Source organism: Mesoplodon mirus (genome assembly GCF_964341445.2).
Source record: "Mesoplodon mirus genome assembly, chromosome: 2".
NCBI lineage: Eukaryota > Metazoa > Chordata > Mammalia > Artiodactyla > Ziphiidae > Mesoplodon > Mesoplodon mirus.
The window spans coordinates 221,923,742-221,945,234 of record NC_138977.1 but is presented as its reverse complement, the minus strand read 5'-3'; the positions used below and the strand labels follow the sequence as shown (position 1 = coordinate 221,945,234).

At 52.8% G+C, this 21,493-nt stretch overlaps 1 protein-coding gene across 1 annotated transcript in view; it reads right to left on the bottom strand.

Annotated features, from left to right (window-relative positions):
• DMBT1 (deleted in malignant brain tumors 1) overlaps positions 1-21,411 on the bottom strand; it is a gene marked incomplete at both ends in the record, with an annotated part of 73,860 nt that extends 52,449 nt beyond the window's left edge. The window contains 10 exons of the mRNA XM_082643805.1: positions 4,439-4,762; positions 7,634-7,663; positions 8,266-8,295; positions 11,120-11,443; positions 13,939-14,262; positions 16,453-16,485; positions 17,986-18,012; positions 19,467-19,493; positions 20,617-20,940; positions 21,408-21,411. Of these exons, the coding sequence (XP_082499931.1) occupies positions 4,439-4,762; positions 7,634-7,663; positions 8,266-8,295; positions 11,120-11,443; positions 13,939-14,262; positions 16,453-16,485; positions 17,986-18,012; positions 19,467-19,493; positions 20,617-20,940; positions 21,408-21,411 (1,447 nt within the window). The remainder of the gene's footprint in view (positions 1-4,438; positions 4,763-7,633; positions 7,664-8,265; positions 8,296-11,119; positions 11,444-13,938; positions 14,263-16,452; positions 16,486-17,985; positions 18,013-19,466; positions 19,494-20,616; positions 20,941-21,407) is intronic.
• Between the last annotated feature and the right edge of the window lie 82 nt (positions 21,412-21,493).

The following is a 21,493-nucleotide window of genomic DNA, read 5'->3' as shown; positions in this document are numbered from 1 at the left end:
TCACTTATCTCATTCAGAAAAAAGAAGGGGAAGGTGATCTCCTTAGTTAAAACAGAAGTCATCTACCACGCAGGGGAGAGTGAGGTTGAGAGTGTGCAGGCTCCACGCTGGCTGTGGGTGAGGGCCGGGGCAGGACGTGGTGGGGCAGCCTGGGTGGGCTGTGTGTGCAGGTTGAGGTGGGCTATGCATGTGTCGGCATTAGCTGCATAGACAGCCACGCCTGGGGACAGGAAACCCATGCCCGGGGGGTCAGGTGGAAAAATGTGACACTTACTTTCCGTGATTAGAGCTGATGGACGCCACCAATCTAGAAAGAAAATGAAGTGATTTTAGGATATTGCTGGATAATTCTTTAATTCCAGGTTGTCAGTTTGATGGAGAAAGTCAATCCTTTTCCTTACTGCAGGACTTCTCAGAGCCTTGACCATCCCACCTGCACTGAGACTGGCCAAATGGGCTGGAGTACATAGCACTTCCCACCTTCTTTGGCACCAGATATTATCACTATGGCAATGAGGCAGGAGAAAGATGGGCTCCAGGCTAGACATTTACAACTGGCCTGCTGTTCACACTTCCTGGGGTGAGAAGAAGATGGACTCCAGGCCAGACATTCATTACCAGCTCCCTGTTTACATTTCCTGAGGCAAGAGACAAACGGGCTCTGGACTACATATTTATGACCAGAGTCCTATCTATATTTTGAGATCTGCACTTCAATATAAGAAACAACAACAGGAATGGGGTAGATAACTGAACACTGGACACTTTTATGGCAGGGACAAAGAGGGGCTAAACCCTGTTAAAAGATCAAGAGGTCATACATTGCCCATCCTTGGGGCAAGGGAAACATTGCACATGCACAGAAAGGCTCTTTGGGGGTCAAAAAGGAGGGGGCGCCACCCCATAATAGGTGATGCTAAGGCCGTCCCATAGGCCTCTGGGCTGGAATGCATCTTGGAAAAAAGTTGCGCAAGCATGTGGGGAGGGTCCTAGGGCAGGTCAGGTGTGGAAAAAGAAACCAGATAATTGGCCAGAGGTAAACAGAGACCCGGAAGAACTGCCCTGTATAAATGACTTACCCGCCTCTTCACTGCGTTCCTCCTCATTAGGGGGACGCCCACACCCTTGCTCTCTGGGTGTGCATCTCTGCCCTGCTTCTCTCTTAACAGTTTCTCTGTGTGCTCTCCCACTTGTTGTTCTGCTATGTCTCTACTAATAAACTTTGTGCCTCTTTTTACAGTTTTTGCCTCCGTGAGAAATGCATTTCACTGGGGGCAAAAGCCAGGGGGTGTGGTGCCTAGGATTCCTGGTTTTCATCCAGGCTCCCCATGTTCAATTCCTGGGCAGGGAATCAAGATCTCGCTTCATGCCACTACTCACTGCTGCATCTGTGAGATCAGCAAGAAGATCATTTGGGGGATTGCTCTCAACATGAAGGATTCTTTAACAGACAAACATTTGTAAGACTGCTACTTGGCCATGCTTCTAACATGGTCACAGTTGTCCATGGGATGACTGGGACAGTTATTTTCATCCAAAATGACCAGAGGAAACAATCTTTTTCTTCCACAGTCTCTCTGAAAGAGCACCGGCAGCAAGCGGTGGCAGGAGACCAGAGGGGCCTTCCAGCCCGAGATGAGTGACAGCCATGGTCTTGGAAATTCGGCTGGTCACTGAAACGGATTCCAGAGTCCTCAGAGGGAAATCACTCCCCAGGAGGAGCATGCTTTTCTCCTTCTATTTCTGGAAACCTGAGAGGGCAGAATTCCAGAGAGGAGCCTTGCTGGGTTAGGCTGCAATGACTCACCTCGGGTAGTGGATTTGATTTCTGGGCCTGCAAGAAAGAGGAAACACGATCAGCCTCAGCACCCAGAAGGCACTGCAAGAAACCCATCAGGTTCCCAAGAGAGAGATGCTGAATGCCCAGCCCCTCTGTGGCCTGAGAAAGGCGGCCTGGGAGTTGTCCAGGAGAGCTGAATAGGAAACTTCAACCTCAGATATCAGTCTACACACAAAAAAATGTTTGGGGGAATTTGTTCTGACAACCTTGGTGTCCATTTCCTGAGGAATGAGTCCGTCCCCGAGACTGGGACTGACCTTGGCATCTCGTGAAGATGCCCCTAGCTGCACTGCAGAGAATGGATCAGAGGGGAGGGGCAGCCGGAAGCTGCTGCTGCTTCAGGAAGCCAGGTGGTGAGGAGGGGAGGGTGGGGACGGAGAGGAAAGGTCTCAGGGGTGGGGGGCAGAGGGGGAGTTCAGCAGCAGCTCAAGAGCAGCCAGTCAGGAGCTCTTGCTGATTACACACCGAGCTCAGAGATGAAGCAGGCTCCAGCCAGCCAGCACTGACCGGGGTCTAGTGTCCAAGGGGAGGGGTGGGGTCTTCACGGGGGAGGAGGGCAGCCTCGCCTAGGGACTGACCAGAGATCCGAATCTTAGGCTGGCCAAGCTACTAAAGGGTAAAGAGGAGCCTAAAGAGAGGCCCAGCCCTCCTGGGACTGGGACATCAGCTGCAGGCGATGCCACGTGCCAGGAAAGGCAGGAGAGGCAAACTCTTTGGAGAGTGAGCACCATGACTGCAGCTCGGGGACCAGCAGCCAAGGCTGGGGAGAAGAAATCCATGCCCTCTCGGTCAGGTGGAAGAATATGATAGTTACTCTGAGTGGTTGGAGTGGATGGGTGCCACCAATCAAGAAAGAAAATGAAGTGATTTTAGGATACTGCTGGATCATTTTTTAATTCCATGGTCATCAGTTTGATGGAGAAAATAAATCCTTTTCCTTGCTGCAGGACTTCTCAGGGCCTTGACTATTCCAATTTACACTGTGGCTGGCCAGAAAGGGTCGGAGTATGTAGCACTTCCCAACATATTAGCGCCAGATATTTTCTCTGTATCATAAAGATATTTGAGGGATTGCTCTCAACGTGAAGCATTCTTTAACAGACAAACGTTTGTAGGAGTGTTCCTTGGCCATGTTTCTAGCATGGTCACAGTTCTCTATGGAATGACTAGGAGTTATTTTCATTGGAAACAACGAGAAAACCAAACCTCTTCCCCCACAGCGTCTCTGAACGAGCACTGGCAGCAAGCGGTGGCAGGAGACCAGAGGGGCCCTCCAGCCAGAGGTGAGTAACAGCCATAGTTTGGGGGACTCAGCTTATCACTAAAACAGCTTCCAGAGTCCTCAGTGGAAAGCACTCCATAGGAGGAGGCTGCACTTCTCCTCCTTCTGGACACCTGAGAGGGGAGAATTCTGGAGAGGAGTCTTGGGTTGGGCTGCAGTGACTCACCTGGGGTAGTGTAGTTGATTTCTGTGCCTGCAAGAAAGAGGAAACATGATCAGCCTCAGCACCCAGTATGTGCTGAAACACACCCATCAGGTTCCTGAGAGAGAGATGCTGAGTGCCTGGCCCCTACCCTCCAGGGCGTGAGAAGGGCACCATGGGAGTTGTCCAGGAGAGCTGAAGAGCAAACCTCAAACTCATACATCAGGCTCCACAATAAAAATGGTTTCTAGGGAATTTGTTGTTGCAACCTGTATTCACCCATCTCTGCCCTGGTGGTCCACTAAGGAAGGTGCTACACCAGACCCAAGACATTCAGGGACCAAGGTATATGGGTGATACATTCAGGGAAACTGCCCATCCTTCAGGGAAGTTCAGAGTGAGGGGAGCCCAGCACAAAGAGCCCTTTTCTGGAAAAAAACGCACTAAAATAGAAGCTCAATGACTTGGAAGCCAAGCTGAGCAGATAAAACTGGCGGCCGTGTGGTGCCCACAGTTGTGAGAGTTCAAACTGCTGTGGAACTGCTCTACAGTCAGCCAGACCAAAGGGTCCAGGCAGCCCAACATCATGTATTTCCAACGTCAAGGTCATCAGCTCTGTGTCTAGAGGACCGAGTGGACCCAAACCAGTCAAAAGCCTCACAGCATTTATGGGCGCACTGAGGGAGCAAGACTGAGGTCCAGATCCAAATCCCATGTGTGATCGGTCCGGCCTGACCGTAGGTGATGACAAAGCTGTGCCTGGCAGGACACACAGAGGCCACAGCCCTGCACATGACAGACATGGCGCCCATACAGAGAATCCCAGTTCCCTGGAGGGGCTACCGTCCAGGACTCAGGAACCAAACCCTCAGCCACCTGCACTCCTAGGTCATGACCTCCATTCAGAGACCTCGTGACAGAACTAGCCTCTTTTGCCTCTGCCTTGCACTGTGGCATGGAGAAAAAAGGCTTCAAGTCACTTTCAGTTTGGTTCTTTGCTCCAATTCACCAGCTACATACCTGGCAGCTTGTCAAAAAGCTCATACTAACTCTTAGCAGAGAGACAAGGTGATTTAAGGAAGCGAGAAATGTAGAAAATGCTCTGAGAGGGGATCAGAGTGTCAGAAGGAAACCACACCCCCAGAGAGGGACACCCAGCTTATCTGAGACCAACCTGAGCAGACGACACTGGCGTCCTCGCCGTGTCCACAGTTGTGTGAGTTCCAGCCACTGTGAGGGCAGCTCCACAGGTAGCTCTCGTGCCCCGAGCAGCCCACGTCATCCAGGACGATCGGCCCTGAGCCCTGACCATACCGGGCACTTCCTGGGGCCGATGTGGCCCGGCCACAGCCCAGCTGCCTGCAGACCACGTCGGCGTCGTTGATGTCCCAGCCGTCGTCACACACGGTGCCCCAGGAGCCTCGGTACAGGACTTCCACCCGGCCCTGACACCTGTCACCTCCATTCACCAGCCTCAGGGCCAATCCCGATTCAGTTCCTGGAAGGAGACGGGAAAATGCACTCTCCTGTGTCTGCCGAAGGAACAGGTCGTGTGGACCGAACGAGATTCAGAATCCTTCCAGGGAAAGACTTCTGAGTTCAAGGTAATGTTCTGCTTCCGGAGGACCTGACTGAGCCTGGTCATCATCATTTATCCACGCGAGGCTGTTTGATAGAACCCTTAGCTGTAGACTGAGCTACGCATGTTCTCTGGTGGGTTCCCCACAAGGCCCAGCAATTGAGTGGCTGATCCCAGCCTTGAGAAGGAGGTGGGAAGAAGCAAAGCCCACAGCCTGAATCCCCAGGGACCACTGGGATGAACTTGAGCCCCTGCAGCAGGAGCCCACCTGAGACAGCTTCCCAGACCCCGCCAAGGAGCCTCCTTCAGATGATCACTCCCACATGGGCACCCACTCCATCAGGACCAAGGTTATTCTAAAGACTACTTTTCTGCTGAGCACTCACTCATGTCATTCTCAAATCCCAAACTTATGCTGAGTCTTGAACAAGCCGTGCACCCCCTGAAAATCATCAGAGCACATGGACATGCTTAGGGACAAGGCGTCTACTGGTAGCAGGCTGTTCAGAGTCCCTCTAGGGCTCGTGGGGCTCCTGGTTGGAGTCTGTGGAGGTGAGTGGGGAGGGAGGGGACACCCCGGAGTCAAGAGGCACCAGGCCTCACCAGGCAGGAGCGTGGACTGCGGCCTGGCAGCTGGGAGAGAGAGAAGGCAGATCAGACACCTTGCACAGAAGGGGCACCACAGGGGCAAAGGGGGACGACGCTGAGCAGGTGAGACGCTCAGTCCATGCCTGTGCCCCGCCATGCGGGGTGGGACCTCTGCCATCTCATCCCCCAAAGGTGCTCCTCCTGAGAGGTCCAGGCAGCCCAGCATCCCTTATTTCCAATGTCAAGGGGATTAGCTCTGTGTCTAGATGACCGAGTAGACCCAAACCGGTCATCAGCCTCATGGCATTTATGGGCTCACTGAGGAAGCAAGACTGAGAGGTCCAGCTCCAGGTCCAAATCCCGTGTGAGATCTGTCAGGCTCGACTGTAGGTGGTGACAAGGCTGTGCCTGGCAGGCCACACAGGGGTCACTGCCCTGCACACGACAGCCCTGGTGTGCAGACAGTGCATCCCAGTTCCCTGGAGGGGCTACTGTCCAGGACTCAGGAACCAAACTCTGGGCCACCTGCACTCCTAGGCCATGACCTCCATTCAGAGACCTCGTGACAGAACTAGTCTCTTTTCCCTCTGACTTGCACTGTGGCATGGAGAAAAAAGGCTTCAAGTCACTTTCAGTTTGGTTCTTTGCTCCAATTCACCAGCTACATACCTGGCAGCTTGTCAAAAGCTCATACTAATTCTTAGCAGAGAGACAAGGTGATTTAAGGAAGCAAGAAATGTAGAAAATGCCTTGAGAGGAGATCAGAGTGTCAGAAGGAAACCACACCCCCAGAGAGGGACACCCAGCTTATCTGAGACCAACCTGAGCAGACGACACTGGCGTCCTCGCCGTGTCCACAGTTGTGTGTGTTCCAGCCACTGTGAGGGCAGCTCCACAGGTAGCGCTCGTGCCCCGAGCAGCCCACGTCATCCAGGACGATCGGCCCTGAGCCCTGACCGTACCGGGCACTTCCTGGGGCCGACGTGGCCCGGCCACAGCCCAGCTGCCTGCAGACCACGTCGGCGTCGTTGGTGTCCCAGCCGTCGTCACACACGGTGCCCCAGGAGCCTCGGTACAGGACCTCCACTCGGCCCTGACACCTGTCACCTCCATTCACCAGCCTCAGGGCCAATCCTGATTCAGTTCCTGGAAGGAGATGGGAAAATGCACTCTCCTGTGTCTTCCGAAGGAACAGGTCCTGAGGACCGAACGAGATTCAGAATCCATCCAGGTAAAGACTTCTGAGTTCAAGGTAATGTTTTCCTTCTGGAGGACCTGACTGAGCCTGGTCATCATTTATCCCCACGGGGCTGTTTGATACAACCCTCTGCTGTGGACTGAGCTACGCATGTTCTCTGATGGGTTCCCCACAAGGCCCAGCAATTGAGTGGCTGATCCAATCCTTGGGAAGGAGGTGGGAAGAGGGGAAGCCCACAGCCTGAATCCCCAGGGACCACTGGGATGAACTTGAGCCCCTGCAGCAGGAGCCCACCAGAGACAGCTTCCCAGACCCCGCCAAGGAACCTCCTTCAGAAGCTCATTCCCACATGGGCACCCACTCCATCAGGACCAAGGTTATACAAAAAACTACTTTTCGGTGCACACTAACTCATGTCATTTTCAAACCCCAAACTTTTGCTGACTTTTGAAGAAGCCGTGCACCCACTGAAAATCATCAGAGCACATGGACATGCTTAGGGACAAGGCATCTATTGGTAGCAGGCTGTTCAGAGTCCTTTCACGGCTTGCTGGCTGAAGAGCTAGAAAAAAACCAGACTCTCTCCCCTCCTGGGCTGTAGACCTGTGGCTAACAACTGCCCCTTGGCAGGAAGCAAGCTGACAGTGAAGTTTATAAACATTAGAAAATAGAGGTAATAAAAATGCAGGGGAGAAGCTGTACTGGAACTTCTGGATCCAACTCTACCTGAAGACCATCCTACTACTGACCTATGGAAGTCATTGCGTCCCCCACCCCCACCCCCAACTCAAGAGAGTCTCAGTTGGGATCCTATCGCTTGGCAACAAAAGCATTCTGAGTAACGTATGCCACAAGTGAGAGGTGAAGTTTCTCCATAACTCTGGCACGCGAAAGGAACCCTCCACAGTAGGTGAGGCGCTGAGCTCAGAGGCTCAAACCAAGAGTCAGGAACTGCACCCAGGCCTGAGGAGTGGAGTGTTTTGCAGGACCCAAGGCACGCTTACCATCGGCAGGAGTTGTGGGCGTCCACCAGCCTGAAGGAAAAACACAGCAGGATTAGAGAGAAGGTGTCTACAGTCAGGGTTGCTCTAGTGACCTGTCACTCACATCAGGGAAAGTGGGGTCTGAGAATCTCCACTGCCTGGGGGAGGAAGAGGCCTTTTCTGAGAGCTGGCCGTGAGCCAGATCAGGCCCTCAACTGTCCACGGCACGGCGATGAAGCGCAACACTCCACAGGAGCGATTAGCACGCTCTCCTGACTGAGGGCTCCCTGGTGAAAGTATCCCTTTTGGACTCCGCGGGGGTGTGGGACCTGAAACAGCCCAGTTCTCCCCACACACATAACTCTCGGTCTAGACAATGCTGTCAAGCATTGTTGAGCGCAGAACAGGCCTCCTTGTCACCCAAAGCTCTGGGGAGACACTGTGTAGCCACAATGTCCTTAAATCTCTGAGCCAGACCCGAGGATCCTTCTGCTATGGCTCCTCTGGAAGCGTCTGCTCCCTCTAGAGTGACCAGGGCAGGTACTGAGAGGTGGCAAACGTCCACTCGCCCCTCCTCGGGCTCCTGGTTGGAGTCTGTGGAGGTGAGTGGGGAGGGAGGGGACACCCCGGAGTCAAGAGGCAGCAGGACTCACCTGGCAGGGACGTGGACTGGGGCCTGGCAGCTGGGAGAGAGAGAAGGCAGATCAGACACCTTGCACAGAAGGGGCACCACAGGGGCAAAGGGGGACGACGCTGAGCAGGTGAGACGCTCAGTCCATGCCTGTGCCCCGCCATGCGGGGTGGGACCTCTGCCATCTCATCCCCCAAAGGTGCTCCTCATGAGAGGTCCAGGCAGCCCAGCATCCCTTATTTCCAATGTCAAGGGGATTAGCTCAGTGTCTAGATGACCGAGTGGACCCAAACCGGTCATCAGCCTCACGGCATTTATGGGCTCACTGAGGAAGCAAGACTGAGGGGTCCAGCTCCAGGTCCAAATCCCGTGTGAGATCTGTCCAGCCCAACTGTAGGTGATGACAAGTTTGTCACCACCACCCAGGGGCCACTGCCACGCACACGGCCGATGTGGTACCCAGACAGTGCATCCCAGTTCCCTGGAGGGGCTACCATCCAGGACTCAGGAACCAAACTCTGGGCCACCTGCACTCCTAGGCCATGACCTCCATTCAGAGACCTCGTGACAGAACTAGCCTCTTTTGCCTCTGCCTTGCACTGTGGCATGGAGAAAAAAGGCTTCAAGTCACTTTCAGTTTGGTTCTTTGTTCTCATTCACCAGCTACACGCCTGACAGCTTGTCAAAAAGCTCACACTAATTCTTAGCAGAGAGACAAGGTGTTTTAAGGAAGCGAGAAATGTACAAAATGCCTTGAGAGGAGATCAGAGTGTCAGAAGGAAACCACACCCCCAGAGAGGGACACCCAGCTTATCTGAGACCAACCTGAGCAGACGACACTGGCGTCCTCACTGTGCCTACAGTTGTGTGTGTTCCAGGGGCTGTGAGGGCAGTTCCACAGGTTGCTCTCGTGCCCAGAGCAGCCCACGTCATCCAGGACAATTGGCCCTGAGCCCTGACCATACCAGGCATTTAATGGGGCCGACGTGGCCCAGCCGCAGCCCAGCTGCCTGCAGACCACGTTGGCGTCGTTGGTGTCCCAGCTGTCGTCACACACGGTGCCCCAGGAACCTTGGTACAGGACCTCCACCCGGCCCTGACACCTGTCACCTCCATTCACCAGCCTCAGGGCCAATCCTGATTCAGTTCCTGGAAGGAGACGGGAAAATGCACTCTCCTGTGTTTTCCGAAGGAACAGGTCCTGAGGACCGAACGAGGTTCAGAATCCTTCCAGGGAAAGACTTCTGAGTTCAAGGTAATGTTCTCCTTCCGGCAGGCATGACTGAGCCTGGTCATCATCATTTAGCCCCACGGGGCTGTTTGATACAACCCTTGGCTGTGGACTGAGCTACACTTTTTCTCTGATGGGTTCCGCACAAGGCCCAGCAATTCGGTGGCTGCTCCCAGTCTTGGGAAGGCGGTGGGAAGAGGGGAAGCCCACAGCCTGAATCCCCAGGGACCACTGGGATGAACTTGAGCCCCTGCAGCAGGAGCCCACCAGAGACAGCTTCCCAGACCCCGCCAAGGAGCCTCCTTCAGATGTTCACTCCCACATGGGCACCCACTCCATCAGGACCAAGGTTATACTAAAAACTACTTTTCGGTGCACACTAACTCATGTCATTTTCAAACCCCAAACTTATGCTGACTTTTGAAGAAGCCGTGCACCTACTGAAAATCATCAGAGCATATGGACATGCTTAGGGACAAGGCATCTATTGGTAGCAGGCTGTTCAGAGTCCCTCTAGGGCTCGTGGGGCTCCTGGTTGGAGTCTGTGGAGGTGAGTGGGGAGGGAGGGGACACCCCGGAGTCAAGAGGCACCAGGCCTCACCAGGCAGGAGCGTGGACTGCGGCCTGGCAGCTGGGAGAGAGAGAAGGCAGATCAGACACCTTGCACAGAAGGGGCACCACAGGGGCAAAGGGGGACGACGCTGAGCAGGTGAGACGCTCAGTCCATGCCTGTGCCCCGCCATGCGGGGTGGGACCTCTGCCATCTCATCCCCCAAAGGTGCTCCTCCTGAGAGGTCCAGGCAGCCCAGCATCCCTTATTTCCAATGTCAAGGGGATTAGCTCTGTGTCTAGATGACCGAGTGGACCCAAACTGGTCATCAGCCTCACAGCATTTATGGGCTCACTGAGGAAGCAAGACTGAGAGGTCCAGCTCCAGGTCCAAATCCCGTGTGAGATCTGTCAGGCTCGACTGTAGGTGGTGACAAGGCTGTGCCTGGCAGGCCACACAAGGGCCACTGCCCTGCAGACGACAGACCTGGTGCCCAGACACTGCATCCCAGTTCCCTGGAGGGGCTACCATCCAGGCCTCAAGAACCAAACCCTGGGCCACCTGCAGTCCTAGACCATGACCTCCATTCACAGACCTCGTGACAGAACTAGCCTGTTTTTTTTTTTTTTTTTTTTTTTTTTCTTCGGCGGCACGCGGGCCTCTCACTGTTGTGGCCTCCTCCGTTGCGGAGCAACAGGCTCCGGACGCACAGGCTCAGCGGCCATGACTCACAGGCCCAGCCGCTCCGTGGCATGTGGGATCTTCCCGGCCTGGGACATGAACCCATGTACCCTGCATCGGCAGGCAGACTCCCAACCACTGCGCCACCGGGGAAGCTCAGAACTAGCCTCTTTTGCCTCTGGCTTGCACTGTGACATGGAGAAAAAAGGCTTCAAGTCACTTTCAGTTTGGTTCTTTGTTCTCATTCACCAGCTACACGCCTGACAGCTTGTCAAAAAGCTCACACTAATTCTTAGCAGAGAGACAACGTGATTTAAGAGAGCGAGAAATGTAGAAAATGCTCTTAGAGGAGATCAGAGTGTCAGAAGGAAACCACACCCCCAGAGAGGGACACCCAGCTTATTTGAGACCAACCTGAGCAGACGACACTGGCGTCCTCGCCGTGTCCACAGTTGTGTGTGTTCCAGCCACTGTGAGGGCAGTTCCACAGGTAGCTCTCGTGCCCCGAGCAGCCCACGTCATCCAGGACGATCGACCCTGAGCCCTGACCGTACCGGGCACTTCCTGGGGCCGACGTGGCCCGGCCACAGCCCAGCTGCCTGCAGACCACGTTGGCGTCGTTGGTGTCCCAGCTGTCGTCACACACGGTGCCCCAGGAACCTTGGTACAGGACCTCCACCCGGCCCTGACACCTGTCACCTCCATTCACCAGCCTCAGGGCCAATCCTGATTCAGTTCCTGAAGGAGACGGGAAAATGCACTCTCCTGAGTTTTCCGAAGGAACAGGTCCTGAGGACCGAACGAGGTTCAGAATCCTTCCAGGGAAAGACTTCTGAGTTCAAGGTAATGTTCTCCTTCCGGCAGGCATGACTGAGCCTGGTCATCATCATTTAGCCCCACGGGGCTGTTTGATACAACCCTTGGCTGTGGACTGAGCTACACTTTTTCTCTGATGGGTTCCGCACAAGGCCCAGCAATTCGGTGGCTGCTCCCAGCCTTGGGAAGGCGGTGGGAAGAGGGGAAGCCCACAGCCTGAATCCCCAGGGACCACTGGGATGAACTTGAGCCCCTGCAGCAGGAGCCCACCAGAGACAGCTTCCCAGACCCCGCCAAGGAGCCTCCTTCAGATGTTCACTCCCACATGGGCACCCACTCCATCAGGACCAAGGTTATACTAAAAACTCCTTTTCGGTGCACACTAACTCATGTCATTTTCAAACCCCAAACTTATGCTGACTTTTGAAGAAGCCGTGCACCCACTGAAAATCATCAGAGCACATGGACATGCTTAGGGACAAGGCATCTATTGGTAGCTGGCTGTTCAGAGTCCTTCCACGGCTTGCTGGCTGAAGAGCTAGAAAAAAACCAGACTCTCTCCCCTCCTGGGCTGTAGACCTGTGGCTAACAACTGCCCCTTGGCAGGAAGCAAGCTGACAGTGAAGTTTATAAACATTAGAAAATAGAGGTAATAAAAGTGCAGGGGAGAAGCTGTACTGGAACTTCTGGATCCAACTCTACCTGAAGACCATCCTACCACTGACCTATGGAAGTCATTGCGTCCCCCATCCCCATCCGCAACTCAAGAGAGTCTCAGTTGGGATCCTATCGCTTGGCAACAAAAGCATTCTGAGTAACATATGCCACAAGTGGGAGGTGAAGTTTTTCCATAACTCTGGCACGCGAAGGGAACCCTCCACAGCAGATGAGGCGCTGAGCTCAGAGGCTCAAACCAAGTCAGGAATTGCACCCAGGCCTGAGGAGTGGAGTGTTTTGCAGGACCCAAGCCATGCTTACCGTCGGCAGGAGTTGTGGGCGTCCACCAGCCTGAAGGGAAAACACAGCAGGATTAGAGAGAAGGTGTCTACAGTCAGGGTTGCTCTAGTGACCTGTCACTCACATCAGGTAAAGTGGGGTCTGAGAATCTCCACTGCCTGGGGGAGGAAGAGGCCTTTGCTGAGAGCTGGCCGTGAGCCAGATCAGGCCCTCAACTGTCCACGGCACGGCGATCAGGCGCAACACTCCACAGGAGCGATTAGCACGCTCTCCTGACTGAGGGCTCCCTGGTGAAAGTATCCCTTTTGGACTCCGCGGGGGTGTGGGACCTGAAACAGCCCGGTTCTCCCCACACACATAACTCTCGGTCTAGACAATGCTTTCAAGCATTGTTGAGCGCAGGACAGGCCTCCTTGTCGCCCAAAGCTCTGGGGAGACACTGTGTAGCCACAATGTCCTTAAATCTCTGAGCCAGACCCGAGGATCCTTGTGCTATGGCTCCTCTGGAAGCGTCTGCTCGCTCTAGAGTGACCAGGGCAGGTACTGAGAAGTGGCAAACGTCCACTCGCCCTGCCTGGGGCTCCTGGTTGGTGTCTGTGGAGGTGAGTGGGGAGGGAGGGGACACCCCGGAGTCAAGGGGCAGCAGGACTCACCTGGCAGGAGCGTGGACTGGGGCCTGGCAGCTGGGAGAGAGAGAAGGCAGATCAGACACCTTGCACAGAAGGGGCACCACAGGGGCAAAGGGGGTCGACGCTGAGCAGGTGAGACGCTCAGTCCATGCCTGTGCCCTGCCACGCGGGGTGGGACCTCTGCCATCCTCAGCCCCCCAAAGATGCTCCTCCTGAGAGGTCCAGGCAGCCCAGCATCCCTTATTTCCAATGTCAAGGGGATTAGCTCTGTGTCTAGATGACCGAGTGGACCCAAACCAGTCATCAGCGTCACAGGATTTATGGGCTCACTGAGGAAGCAAGACTGAGGGGTCCAGTTCAATGTCCAAATCCCGTGTGAGATCTGTCAGGCTCAACTCTCGGTGGTGACAAGGCTGTGCCTGGCAGGCCACACAGGGGTCACTGCCTTGCACACGGCCGATCTGGTACCCAGACAGTGTATCCCAGTCCTCTGGAGGGGCTACTGTCCAGGACTCAGGAAACAAACCCTGGGCCACCTGCAGTCCTCTGCCATGACCTCCATTCACAGACATCGTGACCGAACTAGCCTCTTTTGCCTCTGGCTTGCAGTGTGGCATGGAGAAAAAGGCTTTAAGTCACTTTCAGTTTGGTTCTTTGTTCTTATTCACCAGCTACATGCCTGGCAGCTTGTCAAAAGATCATACTAATTCTTAGCAGACAGACGAGGTGATTTAAGGAAGCGAGGAATGTAAAAATGCTATAAAAGTGATTCAGAATGTCAGAAGGAAACGACACCCCCAGAGAGGGACACCCAGCTTATGTGAGACCAACCTGAGCAGACGACACTGGCGTCCTCGCTATGTCCACAGTTGTGTGTGTTCCAGGGGCTGTGAGGGCAGTTCCACAGGTAGCTCTCGTGCCCCGAGCAGCCCACGTCATCCAGGACGATCGGCCCTGAGCCCTGACCGTACCGGGCATTTCCTGGGGCCGATATGGCCCATCCACAGCTCAGCTGCCTGCAGACCACGTTGGCGTCGTTGGTGTCCCAGCTGTCGTCACACACGGTGCCCCAGGAACCTTGGTACAGGACCTCCACCCGGCCCTGACACCTGTCACCTCCATTCACCAGCCTCAGGGCCAATCCTGATTCAGTTCCTGGAAGGAGACGGGAAAATGCACTCTCCTGTGTCTTCCAGAGGAAGAGGTCCTGAGGACCGAACGAGGTTCAGAATCCTTCCAGGGAAAGACTTCTGAGTTCAAGGTAATGTTCTCCTTCCGGCAGGCATGACTGAGCCTGGTCATCATCATTTACCCCCACGGGGCTGTTTGATAGAACCCTTGGCTGTGGACTGAGCTACGCATGTTCTCTGATGGGTTCCGCACAAGGCCCAGCAATTCAATGGCTGATCCCAGCCTTGGGAAGGAGGTGGGAAGAGGGGAAGCCCACAGCCTGAATCCCCAGGGACCACTGGGATGAACTTGAGCCCCTGCAGCAGGAGCCCACCAGAGACAGCTTCCCAGACCCTGCCAAGGAGCCTCCTTCAGATGTTCACTCCCACCTGGGAACCCCCTCCATCAGGCCCAAGGTTATACTAAAAGCTACTTTTCTGCTGAGCACTCACTCATGTCATTCTCAAACCCCAAACTTATGCTGATTCTTGAACAAGCCGTGCACCCCCTGAAGATCATCAGAGCACATGGACATGCTTAGGGACAAGGCGTCTATTGGTAGCAGGCTGTTCAGAGTCAGTTAGAAAGAATTACTTCTTTTGTCCTATGAATTGTCATTATTTAACTAAATCATGGTATATCCATACAGTCGTAAACTGTGCAGCCATTAAACTTTATGATGTAGAAATAATTTCAGTGCCATAAAAATGCTAACTTTAAGACCATCAAAAAAGTATTTATTATATACTCAAGTGAAAAAGGATGTTATAAAACAGGGTAAAAAGCATACTGTACTTTGTGTGTGTGTGTGCGTGCGCCCGTATATATATATGGACTATACATCAGAATGCCAATAGTAATTATACATTCATCCATCCATTCATGTGTTCACTATTCTTTCTACTTATGGAATGCCAGACACAATGCTAGATAATAAGGATGCAATAATGAAAATAGCAGACATAATTCCTGCCCTCGGGAAGTGCAGTTTGGCAGAAAAGATACGTGTGATCTTCTGCAAACACACTTCTGATTATGGAATTCCCTAGCTTAAAACATTTCAGCAGCTCCCACTGCCCTTAGCATAAAGCCAGGAGTTTTAATCTGCACACAAGCTCTGAAGGATCTGGCCCTCCCTCACCCAGCTCTCCCACAATCCCTCCTGTTGCCACCTGTCACTCATTTGAAAAGCCAAGATCCTTCCCACGTAGACCATCAAAGCATTCTTTCTGGCTGGAAGGCATTTTACCAATGAACCTGCTTCTCCTGTAAGCCTCAGCAAAAGTGTCACTTCGTAAAGAACTTCCCTTAATCCCTTGAGCAAGTAAAGACTCTGCTAATATGCCTCCCTGCACACTGAACTTTCCCTGTGAAGCACCTGTCGCTGTAATTATATCATTAATTCGGTATTTGATATTTAATACCTGAGTGAGGAGATTAATATATCCTTTTCATTGTTCTGTAATTTTACAAACATTCTTAATGGTGATTTGACCATACACAAAGCAAAGATGGTAAAATGTTTAACGTAATAAGAGTTAGTATTTCTTCAGTACATTCTATGTACAAGGCACTATATATATAAATTTAGCCAGTAAATCTATCTCTGTCCTAAAAAATATTGAGGAGGTATGCAAAATTTATTTATGAAAATATTCTTCATCACAGGGGCATTTATTTAAAGTGATGGTAAGAGAAGACAATGACAAGGAAAAGTAGCCATATCATTTCTTAAGAACAATGGAAACCTACTGAACTACATCCATATCATGAGGTAAAAAATACTTGTAAAAGCATGATTATTTGTGAAACTATCCGTTTATTCTTTATCCCCCTTCTTTCTCCCAAAGCTTTGGAGATACTCCAAGAAATAAAAGCCATGAGGTCTATGATTTTGAGAATCACTTATCTCATTCAGAAAAAAGAAGGGGAAGGTGATCTCCTTAGTTAAAACAGAAGTCATCTACCACGCAGGGGAGAGTGAGGTTGAGAGTGTGCAGGCTCCACGCTGGCTGTGGGTGAGGGCCGGGGCAGGACGTGGTGGGGCAGCCTGGGTGGGCTGTGTGTGCAGGTTGAGGTGGGCTATGCATGTGTCGGCATTAGCTGCATAGACAGCCACGCCTGGGGACAGGAAACCCATGCCCGGGGGGTCAGGTGGAAAAATGTGACACTTACTTTCCGTGATTAGAGCTGATGGACGCCACCAATCTAGAAAGAAAATGAAGTGATTTTAGGATATTGCTGGATAATTCTTTAATTCCAGGTTGTCAGTTTGATGGAGAAAGTCAATCCTTTTCCTTACTGCAGGACTTCTCAGAGCCTTGACCATCCCACCTGCACTGAGACTGGCCAAATGGGCTGGAGTACATAGCACTTCCCACCTTCTTTGGCACCAGATATTATCACTATGGCAATGAGGCAGGAGAAAGATGGGCTCCAGGCTAGACATTTACAACTGGCCTGCTGTTCACACTTCCTGGGGTGAGAAGAAGATGGACTCCAGGCCAGACATTCATTACCAGCTCCCTGTTTACATTTCCTGAGGCAAGAGACAAACGGGCTCTGGACTACATATTTATGACCAGAGTCCTATCTATATTTTGAGATCTGCACTTCAATATAAGAAACAACAACAGGAATGGGGTAGATAACTGAACACTGGACACTTTTATGGCAGGGACAAAGAGGGGCTAAACCCTGTTAAAAGATCAAGAGGTCATACATTGCCCATCCTTGGGGCAAGGGAAACATTGCACATGCACAGAAAGGCTCTTTGGGGGTCAAAAAGGAGGGGGCGCCACCCCATAATAGGTGATGCTAAGGCCGTCCCATAGGCCTCTGGGCTGGAATGCATCTTGGAAAAAAGTTGCGCAAGCATGTGGGGAGGGTCCTAGGGCAGGTCAGGTGTGGAAAAAGAAACCAGATAATTGGCCAGAGGTAAACAGAGACCCGGAAGAACTGCCCTGTATAAATGACTTACCCGCCTCTTCACTGCGTTCCTCCTCATTAGGGGGACGCCCACACCCTTGCTCTCTGGGTGTGCATCTCTGCCCTGCTTCTCTCTTAACAGTTTCTCTGTGTGCTCTCCCACTTGTTGTTCTGCTATGTCTCTACTAATAAACTTTGTGCCTCTTTTTACAGTTTTTGCCTCCGTGAGAAATGCATTTCACTGGGGGCAAAAGCCAGGGGGTGTGGTGCCTAGGATTCCTGGTTTTCATCCAGGCTCCCCATGTTCAATTCCTGGGCAGGGAATCAAGATCTCGCTTCATGCCACTACTCACTGCTGCATCTGTGAGATCAGCAAGAAGATCATTTGGGGGATTGCTCTCAACATGAAGGATTCTTTAACAGACAAACATTTGTAAGACTGCTACTTGGCCATGCTTCTAACATGGTCACAGTTGTCCATGGGATGACTGGGACAGTTATTTTCATCCAAAATGACCAGAGGAAACAATCTTTTTCTTCCACAGTCTCTCTGAAAGAGCACCGGCAGCAAGCGGTGGCAGGAGACCAGAGGGGCCTTCCAGCCCGAGATGAGTGACAGCCATGGTCTTGGAAATTCGGCTGGTCACTGAAACGGATTCCAGAGTCCTCAGAGGGAAATCACTCCCCAGGAGGAGCATGCTTTTCTCCTTCTATTTCTGGAAACCTGAGAGGGCAGAATTCCAGAGAGGAGCCTTGCTGGGTTAGGCTGCAATGACTCACCTCGGGTAGTGGATTTGATTTCTGGGCCTGCAAGAAAGAGGAAACACGATCAGCCTCAGCACCCAGAAGGCACTGCAAGAAACCCATCAGGTTCCCAAGAGAGAGATGCTGAATGCCCAGCCCCTCTGTGGCCTGAGAAAGGCGGCCTGGGAGTTGTCCAGGAGAGCTGAATAGGAAACTTCAACCTCAGATATCAGTCTACACACAAAAAAATGTTTGGGGGAATTTGTTCTGACAACCTTGGTGTCCATTTCCTGAGGAATGAGTCCGTCCCCGAGACTGGGACTGACCTTGGCATCTCGTGAAGATGCCCCTAGCTGCACTGCAGAGAATGGATCAGAGGGGAGGGGCAGCCGGAAGCTGCTGCTGCTTCAGGAAGCCAGGTGGTGAGGAGGGGAGGGTGGGGACGGAGAGGAAAGGTCTCAGGGGTGGGGGGCAGAGGGGGAGTTCAGCAGCAGCTCAAGAGCAGCCAGTCAGGAGCTCTTGCTGATTACACACCGAGCTCAGAGATGAAGCAGGCTCCAGCCAGCCAGCACTGACCGGGGTCTAGTGTCCAAGGGGAGGGGTGGGGTCTTCACGGGGGAGGAGGGCAGCCTCGCCTAGGGACTGACCAGAGATCCGAATCTTAGGCTGGCCAAGCTACTAAAGGGTAAAGAGGAGCCTAAAGAGAGGCCCAGCCCTCCTGGGACTGGGACATCAGCTGCAGGCGATGCCACGTGCCAGGAAAGGCAGGAGAGGCAAACTCTTTGGAGAGTGAGCACCATGACTGCAGCTCGGGGACCAGCAGCCAAGGCTGGGGAGAAGAAATCCATGCCCTCTCGGTCAGGTGGAAGAATATGATAGTTACTCTGAGTGGTTGGAGTGGATGGGTGCCACCAATCAAGAAAGAAAATGAAGTGATTTTAGGATACTGCTGGATCATTTTTTAATTCCATGGTCATCAGTTTGATGGAGAAAATAAATCCTTTTCCTTGCTGCAGGACTTCTCAGGGCCTTGACTATTCCAATTTACACTGTGGCTGGCCAGAAAGGGTCGGAGTATGTAGCACTTCCCAACATATTAGCGCCAGATATTTTCTCTGTATCATAAAGATATTTGAGGGATTGCTCTCAACGTGAAGCATTCTTTAACAGACAAACGTTTGTAGGAGTGTTCCTTGGCCATGTTTCTAGCATGGTCACAGTTCTCTATGGAATGACTAGGAGTTATTTTCATTGGAAACAACGAGAAAACCAAACCTCTTCCCCCACAGCGTCTCTGAACGAGCACTGGCAGCAAGCGGTGGCAGGAGACCAGAGGGGCCCTCCAGCCAGAGGTGAGTAACAGCCATAGTTTGGGGGACTCAGCTTATCACTAAAACAGCTTCCAGAGTCCTCAGTGGAAAGCACTCCATAGGAGGAGGCTGCACTTCTCCTCCTTCTGGACACCTGAGAGGGGAGAATTCTGGAGAGGAGTCTTGGGTTGGGCTGCAGTGACTCACCTGGGGTAGTGTAGTTGATTTCTGCGCCTGCAAGAAAGAGGAAACATGATCAGCCTCAGCACCCAGTATGTGCTGAAACACACCCATCAGGTTCCTGAGAGAGAGATGCTGAGTGCCTGGCCCCTACCCTCCAGGGCGTGAGAAGGGCACCATGGGAGTTGTCCAGGAGAGCTGAAGAGCAAACCTCAAACTCATACATCAGGCTCCACAATAAAAATGGTTTCTAGGGAATTTGTTGTTGCAACCTGTATTCACCCATCTCTGCCCTGGTGGTCCACTAAGGAAGGTGCTACACCAGACCCAAGACATTCAGGGACCAAGGTATATGGGTGATACATTCAGGGAAACTGCCCATCCTTCAGGGAAGTTCAGAGTGAGGGGAGCCCAGCACAAAGAGCCCTTTTCTGGAAAAAAACGCACTAAAATAGAAGCTCAATGACTTGGAAGCCAAGCTGAGCAGATAAAACTGGCGGCCGTGTGGTGCCCACAGTTGTGAGAGTTCAAACTGCTGTGGAACTGCTCTACAGTCAGCCAGACCAAAGGGTCCAGGCAGCCCAACATCATGTATTTCCAACGTCAAGGTCATCAGCTCTGTGTCTAGAGGACCGAGTGGACCCAAACCAGTCAAAAGCCTCACAGCATTTATGGGCGCACTGAGGGAGCAAGACTGAGGTCCAGATCCAAATCCCATGTGTGATCGGTCCGGCCTGACCGTAGGTGATGACAAAGCTGTGCCTGGCAGGACACACAGAGGCCACAGCCCTGCACATGACAGACATGGCGCCCATACAGAGAATCCCAGTTCCCTGGAGGGGCTACCGTCCAGGACTCAGGAACCAAACCCTCAGCCACCTGCACTCCTAGGTCATGACCTCCATTCAGAGACCTCGTGACAGAACTAGCCTCTTTTGCCTCTGCCTTGCACTGTGGCATGGAGAAAAAAGGCTTCAAGTCACTTTCAGTTTGGTTCTTTGCTCCAATTCACCAGCTACATACCTGGCAGCTTGTCAAAAAGCTCATACTAATTCTTAGCAGAGAGACAAGGTGATTTAAGGAAGCGAGAAATGTAGAAAATGCTCTGAGAGGGGATCAGAGTGTCAGAAGGAAACCACACCCCCAGAGAGGGACACCCAGCTTATCTGAGACCAACCTGAGCAGACGACACTGGCGTCCTCGCCGTGTCCACAGTTGTGTGAGTTCCAGCCACTGTGAGGGCAGCTCCACAGGTAGCTCTCGTGCCCCGAGCAGCCCACGTCATCCAGGACGATCGGCCCTGAGCCCTGACCATACCGGGCACTTCCTGGGGCCGATGTGGCCCGGCCACAGCCCAGCTGCCTGCAGACCACGTCGGCGTCGTTGATGTCCCAGCCGTCATCACACACGGTGCCCCAGGAGCCTCGATACAGGACCTCCACTCGGCCCTGACACCTGTCACCTCCATTCACCAGCCTCAGGGCCAATCCTGATTCAGTTCCTGGAAGGAGACGGGAAAATGCACTCTCCTGTGTCTTCCGAAGGAACAGGTCATGTGGACCGAACGAGATTCAGAATCCTTCCAGGGAAAGACTTCTGAGTTCAAGGTAATGTTTTCCTTCTGGAGGACCTGACTGAGCCTGGTCATCATCATTTATCCCCACGGGGCTGTTTGATACAACCCTCTGCTGTGGACTGAGCTACACATGTTCTCTAATGGGTTCCCCACAAGGCCCAGCAATTGAGTGGCTGATCCCAGCCTTGGGAAGGAGGTGGGAAGAGGGGAAGCCCACAGCCTGTAGCCCCAGGGACCACTGGGATGAACTTGAGCCCCTGCAGCAGGAGCCCACCTGAGACAGCTTCCCAGACCCCGCCAGGGAGCCACCTTCAGATGTACCCTCCCACATGGGAACCCATTCCATCAGGCCCAAGGTTATTCTGAAGACTACTTTTCTGCTGAGCACTTACTCATGTCATTTTCAAACCCCAAACTTAACCTGAAACTTGAATAAGCCGTGCACCCACTGAAAATCATCTGAGCACATGGACATACT